General features: G+C 35.5%; 1 protein-coding gene across 1 annotated transcript; it reads left to right on the forward strand.

Moving 5' to 3' along the window:
* The first annotated feature begins 479 nt into the window (after positions 1-479).
* LOC124395896 (uncharacterized protein C14orf132) lies at positions 480-8,469 on the forward strand. The gene is made up of 3 exons (XM_046864781.1): positions 480-696; positions 5,814-6,002; positions 7,424-8,469. The coding sequence occupies exons 1-3, from the start codon at positions 670-672 to the stop codon at positions 7,499-7,501; spliced, it is 294 nt and encodes a 97-aa protein (XP_046720737.1). The 5' UTR covers positions 480-669; the 3' UTR covers positions 7,502-8,469.
* Positions 8,470-9,366: the final 897 nt, after the last annotated feature.

The raw sequence follows: 9,366 nt of genomic DNA on the forward strand, positions 1-9,366 counted from the left end.
TTAACCCTCAATCACTCAGCTGTATAACGACGATAACTGTAAGTTAATGTTATGAGAATTCAAGTAGGAACTCCAGCAAGACTAGCTATGACAACATAAATATAAGGAAGAGCCAGAAGCTAACACAGATGTGAGGAAGGTCAGGTATGTAAAACGGCCCACCACATCACCATCAACAAATCAATCCATAAATCAGTCAATCAATTAATCAATAACTCAACTTGAAGCATTTTTTCAGAGGTCACTCATTTCCCATATTCTCACATCTTATATTTTTTGACCAATCGGGGTTATGGAGACGGATGATCCGCTGTGTAATCATGCAGGTGTGCGTTTCCACTGTCGAACTGCACGGTGAGCATGAACATTGATTGGTCAAAAAATATCTGTGGGTGTGGCTATGAACGTGACGTTTAGAGTTACGTTCACTGTGACTATGGTGAGGCTGTTCATCCACACTCACAGATGGACTCCTCAGCTTCACTGCTTACACTGTCAGCTCCAGGCTGTGAAACCAAAGCCTCACCTTAGTTATAACTATTTTATAACATGAAGACAAACGAATAGATATACTGGCAAACATAGAATGTGCTATTAAACAGCTACAATTTTTTTGCTTACAATTTTACAAGTCAGTTATTATACCCGTATCTGTAAAAGCATTAGAAGATGGAGTTCTCTCTGATCCCAGCGCAGGTAAGAGCCCCTGCTTTTCCATTTTTTTGTCACTTTGAACTAATATATGTAATGGCCTTTTTTTGTGCATTAACACTGTTAGCGTTTAAACGTGCAATTTTATTTTTGTTAATTGTAAATTATCTAGTTAATATGTAAAACCTGATCAAATATGATGGTCAAAGGCATGGCTTCAGCACAAAAGTGCAGAAAGTGGCTTAAAAAAACATTCTGGACTGGAATGATTGTTTATATGTGGGTTTCTTGCTGTGAAAGCCTTTTATTGTCCAGATTTGTGAACATGAAACTAAAGGTTGGCAATTTATATGTGTTAGTGTTTTCATTTGTCATCTTTCTATCTATCTATATCTCTATCTCTCTGTCTGTCTGTCTGTCTGTCTGTCTGTCTGTCTGTCTGTTTGTCTGTCTGTCTGATTGCCTGCCTGCCTGCCTGCCTGCCTGCCTGCCTGCCTTCCTGTCTGTCTGTTTGTCTGTCTGTCTGATTGCCTGCCTGTCTGTCTGTCTGTCTGTCTGTCTGTCTGTCTGTCTGTCTGTCTGTCTGTCTGTCTGTCAGTTTGTGTAGTCGATGGTGCCTACAAATTAACTTTATTTACTAGTCTGAATAAAACAGACTGTTTTCCCTGGGGAGAACATGCACAGAAACTTTACACAAGACAACTTGAGTTTTGAAGGAATTGTATTTTCCTTTAGAATGACAGGGCTTAATTTCATTCTAGCTGGTCATGAGTATTTATATTAGATCTATATGGAAACATATCATTTTCAATTTTTCCTTAATAATTTCTCAAACTATTTCTGTTTGTGATTTTGAAGTCAGCATAAGGTGCTGAACTTTATGTTTGCATGTTTAACTGTAAAATGGTCTATATCATAGTACTTTTCATTTATGTGTTTGATTTTGCTTTCTCATTATCTCCTATGGGTAAATTTACAGAACTTATACTGGGTATATCAGCTTGAGGTGGATACTGACTTAATTTCTTAGTCGGTAATGTATTTCTTCAAATTGTATGCCTGATTAAAGCAGGTTGGAATTTTTAGTTATAAACAGATGGGAAAAGCTATTTAATTATGATTCCTTTTCTGTACATTATAATAAAATGACAGAATATCAGTATTAAAATGTGCACCAGCTCACATCTGTTCTCTTCGCTCCTGTACTGTAATTATAAATGTAATAAAGAGGGTACTGACTCCAATGTGGGATGTAGCTTTAAAAGCCATGTCCATTTAAGTTGTGAAAATGGAATATAGTTAATGGTCACTTCAATTATTTTACAATACAGTATACACAAGTAAAGCATTCAAATGTCTTATCTGTTTCTAATGAATGCTGAGTCTAATTCATAGTTACAATTTGTTCCATCTCACACTGATTGCATTTTGGCGTTGCTTCTATTAGCACAGCATGGGACAGTGATGATAGTTTCTGAAGCAGGTGTTCGGTTAGCTGAAGAGTGATGGCAACTACTGAAAAATATGCCATCGTTCTGTTAAATGCGTTCCAGAGAGAGCGGGTGGTCTAGATCTACAGTGCCAATATTAATGCTTTTATGTTTTAATACATTATTTCAATAGTAACAGCTCATTCACAGAGGACCTGAATTGTAGATGCAACATCATCAAAACTAAATAATAAACTGACTAAAATTTTTATATCTACATTTACATTTAATGCATTTAACAGACACCCTTATCCCGAGAAACGTACAAAAGTGCTTTGTAGTCCCTATCAATGAATATACTGTGTGTTATTAATTAAGAAAAACATGGATTATTCTTGACATGGACGCTTGTTTTATCAGTGCTTTGTACAGTTTTTGCACCCGACTCTTTGCAGAGGACTTGCTCTACGTGTTCTAGTGTATCTGTGAAATGACAAGCTGGTCACTGCTTATAGCTGAGACAACATGAGGGATATCATGAGTAAAAACATGACCTTACAGACTCCCCAGCTTTGAATGTAAATAAAAATAGTTATAAAACTGCGAGTAAAGTACAGATTGCACCTACACTATACAGACAAAGGTTTGTGTACACCTGAGCATGGAATTTATATTCGCTTTCTGAACCTATTATTCCACATTTAGCTCGAATTCGCTATTAAAATTTCCAACACTTTTTTGGGAAGATGTTTTACTAGATTTGGGAGTGTGCTTGTGGAGATTTGCGCTCATTCAAACAAAATGGCGTTAGTAAAGTCATGTACTGATGTAGGGTGAGGAGGCCTGGGGTGTAATCAGCATTCCAGTTCAATAGGGTTGAAGTTGAAGGTGCATAGCTGGCCACTCAATATATTTCACTCTAACCCATGAAAACCACATCTTTATAGAGCTCGCTTTGTGCTCAGGGACAGGCTGGTACAGGTTTGGGTCTCTAGTTTGAGTGAAGATAAAATTGAATGCTACCTCATCCAAAGACATTCTTGATCTATCTATCTATCTATCTATCTATCTATCTATCTATCTATCTATCTATCTATCTATCTATCTATCTATCTATCTATCTATCTATCTATCTATCTATCTATCTATCTATCTATCTATCTGTAGCCGTAAGAGTTGTAATTATACAACTATGTGAAAGAAGAGCTATTAAAAGCTATTGCCTTTTAGAAGTTTGACAATCATCTGTTTAGAGCGATCCATTTAGAGATTGCAGTTCACTCTGCCATTAACACAGCTCAAACTGAAGTGCTGCTTGGTTGGTGAACATTTTCATCAGAACACTACAATCTCCAGGATTGATCTTGCTACAATGAGTTTCACTCTGAAACTGAAGCAGTTACTCAATCAACTGAACCTCCCTTTAAGCCCTTAAATCTTCACACAATGATTTGTCTGTAATGCTATATAGTCTGTTTCTATAGTTCAATTTTAAGGTGCAGAAGTCTGTTTTGAAATTTCTTTTTAGAACTGAATAAAAAAAAAATCAATGGATTAAGCTGTAGCCTTAGAAAAAGTTTATGAAGCCACTATGAAAAGTGGCTACTAGTCAAGAATTTTTGTGCATGTTTGGATGTCAGTTTTTCAAAAGATGCTTGACATGAGAGGAGTAAAACAAACCTAATGGAACTTTGATTTGTACATCTCCTAAAATACTGCACTTTTCTACAACTACATTAACTTTTACATTACTTGACTTTTTACCAAGTCTGGTACACTTATGAACTAATTCTCTACTGTCAGTGGAGCTCTTCCTGTGACTGTGTGGGTATCCTCTGGGTTCTCTGGTTTCCTCCCACCTGCCAACATTATGCTAGTAGGTGGATTGGCTGATCTAAGCTGCCTCTAGGGGGGAAATGAGTAGATGAATATTTATGCTTAATAGATTGGCAGCTCCCATCTTGGTGGATTCAAAGATGTGCCATGGATCCCTGCGTTCCACACAATGAATAAACAGCAATGCATCAAAAGCTGTCATAAACTGGTGACATTAACAACTGTAAAAAAGTTAACCAGTCTCATTTACTTATCCTGACACAAGATTCTTTATTGATTAAAGAATTGTATTTCATATTATCTTTCTCTCTGAAGTTGCTTTTTTTTTGGATGGTTCACATTTCCACTACTTTAAGGCAATTTTATAGAGTAATTCCAGGCACAGTTTCCATGATGCGCTGCACCATTATTAGATCGAGGCTTAATTTTAGACATCATGTTGCAATGTAATAAACTTTTAAATTTCTGCTCAGATGACAAGATGAAAAAAAAACATTGTATTGGATTACTCACATATATCCACTTTCATTTCACAAACATTTAATCACTTCTGCTAAGATCTGTCCTGTTAACAAGATAGCTTAACAAGATAACAAGAGTTCCTCTGTGTCCTTCACCGTGTTGCTGTCAGTGCTGTGAGTGATGAATAAAGCCTCTTGCAGTGGGGAAGCCAGAGTCGATGAGGTGAAGAGCAGCAGGGAACTGAATCAGACCAAGGTACTCAGAGAACACCTGTGCTAGCAGACTGGTGTCACCATATGGCTGGCCAAGATGAGAACTATCAGACATTTGCATGATATATGGGAATACATGAGGCAGAAACCAAGTTATTTTTCATCAAGCTGAAAGATTTTGGAATTAGAATTATTAATGATGACATCGTTGTTTAGCTGTCTGTATTCAAGCTCTACAGTGAGCAGTTTGCTACAGCATATGGAGTTCTCCAGGTGTGTGTGTGTCTCTGTGTGTTTGTGTGTGTGTGTGTGTGTGTGTGTGTGTGTGTGTGTGTGTGTGTGTGTGTGTGTTAACCATATGGCACCATTTTTTGACCCAACAAAATCATTCTAAATATTAAAACACACTACAATTAAAAATTATTTGAAGTTAAAATTCTATATTTTATATTATTCAAACAAAAGTCAATGCACTATTGCTATAGAAACGATAACATAGTAGAATGAGTGTGATAATATGAACCATAAATTTGAGCTACACCCGAAACTACTGGGCTGCTGTTATTGCAAATTTACCAGCAGTTTCTGTCTTATGAAGTTTATGAATTAAATAGAATTAAAGATCCTTATTTACAGTAAATATATATATATATATATATATATATATATATATATATATATATATATATATATATACGGAAAAGTGTTCATAAGTTGATTATTCGTAAGTCAAGAACAGTGAGACTTACATGTCTCAGTCCCACAATGCATTCCTGCCAGGTGTCCTTCTTCCTCTCCTTTAGTTTGTGTCATTGTCAAATCTATATAAATAGCACACAGAGATTTTGAAAGTTTTCTTTGGGCGTTCGTAGGTCGGTAGGTCAGGATGAGAGTTAAGTATCTTCTCTGTTCTGGCATCGAGGTGGTGTAATGAACATCCTCTAGATGTCCGTCCCTGGCTATTTTCAAGCGACAGGTGAAGACCTACCTCTTTCTGAAACAGTCAAACTAACACTTTCCATGTTTGCTTTGTTCAAAAAAATCAATAAAAAAACAAGTTATTCATTGCAAGAGACTCAAAGCACTTTTGTACGTCGGTTTGGACAAGGGCGTCTGCTAAATGCCACAAATGTAAATGTAAATGTAAATGTATATATATATATATATATATATATATATATATATATATATATATATATAATCATATTATATCTCTTGACAGCATTATGCAGTCGCCTTCATGGACTCCCCGTTGAATGGCAACACATCCCTCCAGACATCTGCATCTAACCTGAATGCCAACCTCTCCCAGCCTGTGGAGCACGAGGACGAGGGCAAATTCTCCAGCGATGCCATCTGGCTGTGGGTGGCCATCATTGCAACTGTCTGCAACATTGTGGTCGTGGCAGTGGTGTGTGTCTGTGCCTTTTAGACGTGATGTGCAAGATGACATCTGGATTTATGAATGTCTCCATCTTATTAGGCCCAAATCTAGGTTAAAATTGAACATTTTTCTTTATTTATTTCAATAATAAATTTTTGCATAATAAAATCCTGGAATATGGCATAATCCATATCCTGAGAATATCTCAGTATTTTAGATTAAAAGAATTAAGGTCCTGAGAACTGTATATATTTGTTTATAAGGGTTTTTAACAGAGAGGCTATAACAATAAAAGATTTTCCATTGTGATATTATAGAGCCCTCTACTGACAAGCTAATCAGATAAGCAGTTTGGCTGTGTGAGTGTGTTGAAAGTTAGTAAAAGACGTTATATGTTCAGAGAGGCTATACAGTCACACAGGGTCAGTTTTTTTCTTTAAGAGGAAAAATTAAAATTGGGACAGAAATGGTCACTGTATGTATAGCTCGTCAATACAGCAATCCAGACTGCTAGAAATATAATGCATTACACTGCTAATTAAAGTCGAAAGACCTTGAAATGTGCCTTAAAATGCTGCAAGCACACAATCAAGTCGACATGCACAAATCAAAGCTCAAAACCAGATTTACATCTGACTATACGTAAATCAACAAGGTTGATTTTCACCCCAGCCTATTGTTTTTCATTGTTTATATAGTATGTGGGGGTCATTCTGCTGCATTGTCCCTAGGAACTCAAATAGTATACACATCTAATGTTTCTCTATCATCATTCTTATTAACTTGCCCCTAGGTGTGAATGAGTGAGAGAATGTGTGTGCATGTTTCCCTTGCAATCAGGTTGTCTTTCTGCCTCCCATTCAGTGCTCTTGTTATAGACTGCCATCTCACTTTTTGCACATGGGCATTGTCATCTTCAAATATTCATGGGTTTAACCTCTTAGTTCCAATAAAGGGATAATGTAATGCTACAGAATGCAAATATATTTTCGTGGACACCTAACTATAAGATTCGAATGTGATTTTTAAACATCCCATTTTAAATTTAGTTCCTATATATATAGTAATAACCTCCACTCTTCTAGAGAGATGATCCACTAGATTTTGTAGTGTGCTTGTGAAGATCTGTGCAATTTATAACAAAGGTGTTCAGTAGGGATGAGGTCAGAGCACTCAGTCCACTCAAGATCTTCCACCATATATTTATCAATCTGGCTTTGTGCACTGGGGCATTGTCAAACTGGAACATGTTTGGGTTTTTTAATTTAAGTGAAGGGAAGATTTATTGTTAAGGCTCCAACATCTGAAGACTTAAAATTTGTGGTAACAGTTTTGGGAAGAACCACATATGGCTGGAAAATGTTCTTGTCCCAATACTTTTGTCCATATATTGTATGTCCATAATCAACTTTATGTAATATGGAAGTTCTATCATTTTTGCCTTTTAGGGTGCTGGAGCTTGCACATCAGGAAAAGGCGAAGGAATTTTGACACTATACAGATTTTGTCTGCAGATATATCTATGAATTTACTCATGTGGTTGTTGAGTCTCTGAATCCAGATGAAAGTGATACATTTAGTAAAGCTATTTTACTGAATGTCTACAGTTATGTCTAAACTAGACTGGGTTAACTTAATAAAGTATGCTTTTCAAAGAGAAGGATTTAAAAGATCAACATGCTTCAATCCTGTAAAAAAACATTACATTTGCATTCCTTCCTAAAGATAAAGATTTATTTATTTAATTTTAATCATGCAGCAAGACCACTGAGCCAACACTGGAAAATCTAAATGTCAACATCTTAAAAAACAAACACGTTCATCATCTTAGTGGTGAGAGCCTTATAAGAAGAATGATTCAATTAATATGTATATGTATTATATACTTCACTTCTCATGAGCTAGTTTAAAGTAAATCATTTCCAGAAATCCATATGGTTTTCCTATTCTTTTTTTTTTTTCTCAAACATCTGCTTCCAGGAATGTTTTGTTATATGTTCCTGATGTTTCTATTTCTTTGGGATTGTTCAAAGGTGGAAGATTTGGGAATTGTAATAGTAAATATTGCCTGATTACATTATAGGAATGCCTTCTTAAAATCTTTAAGCTATATTGATAGTAAGAGGAGTGCACTTTGTGTATAAAGGCATCATCTTGTTTAAAATTATTAATTGATGCCTCCATTAGACATTAGGAAATCTTATAATTGCACTTTATGCATGCTCTATCAGCTTGTGCAGTAATAAATGAATCAGCATGTCATGTACAGTACATTGAACTGAGGAATGGAATGTTATAACAAATGCAGCTGGTGAGAGACCACAATTATACTATTTTAATATGAATTAATTTACAGCTAGCATTTATGTATTAATGCATGCAAAACATTTGGTGTTTCTTTTTGTAAACTATTTGGATAGTAGGATTTTTGTTGCAAACCTAATGCATATTTGTGCATATTAAAATATGTTTCCACAGAACTCACATACTCTTAGCAGAAATGAATAATGAATAAAGCATGTGTTCTCTTATAGGAAATAAATCAGTGACTGTGTGGTGTGATGTAGCATTACCTGATAACAGCACATCCCAATGTGTTTCATTCCTCTCATAATTACATACACTTATATTTTCTAATACTAATTTAACAATTACACAACGTTGTTAGGTTCTATTTTCACTGCTGATAAAGCAGTTACATACAAACATAAAAATTGTTATTCCTTCACCATCCTCTCCTTTTCTCTGTCTCAAAGTTGATAATACAAATACAGCTTGTTGTGTTGCAAAGAAATCAAGAAGTACAATTTCATCTGACACTGGAGGCTCCTTCCATAATGTTCACTAAGCATCTACTTACAGAAAACATATAACCATATAAAAGTGCTTTATAATTGTCAAATGTACATTACAGTACATTGAAGTTCTTTCTTTGCGTAGCCTATTTATGTTAGGAAGCTGGGGTCAGAGTTCAGGGTCAGTCATGATACAGCGCTCGTGGAGCACAGATGGTTGATGGCCTAGCTCAAGGACCCAAGAGTGGTAGCTTGGGCTTGAATCCCAACCTTCAGTAACCCAGAGCCTTAACCATTGAACTACCACTTCAACTAACATTTAACAATATCAACATTAATACGTTTGTTAAGATTTAATAACAGATTTTAGCCTTAAATTACATAAAGCATTCACCTTACATGTACATGTATAATTTTATCGGCTATGATGTTTGCATTTCCACCTATTAGGTTATAGTACTATAAGTTGCAATAGTACTACAGGTTACTATACTATTACTATACCATTACTTTAGTTACTATAGGTTATTAGGTTATTATATTATATGTTATTAGTCACTATAGGCTATTAGATTACAGTATGATACAGTAGGTTA

This window comes from Silurus meridionalis, chromosome 13 (assembly GCF_014805685.1).
Source record: "Silurus meridionalis isolate SWU-2019-XX chromosome 13, ASM1480568v1, whole genome shotgun sequence".
Lineage (NCBI taxonomy): Eukaryota > Metazoa > Chordata > Actinopteri > Siluriformes > Siluridae > Silurus > Silurus meridionalis.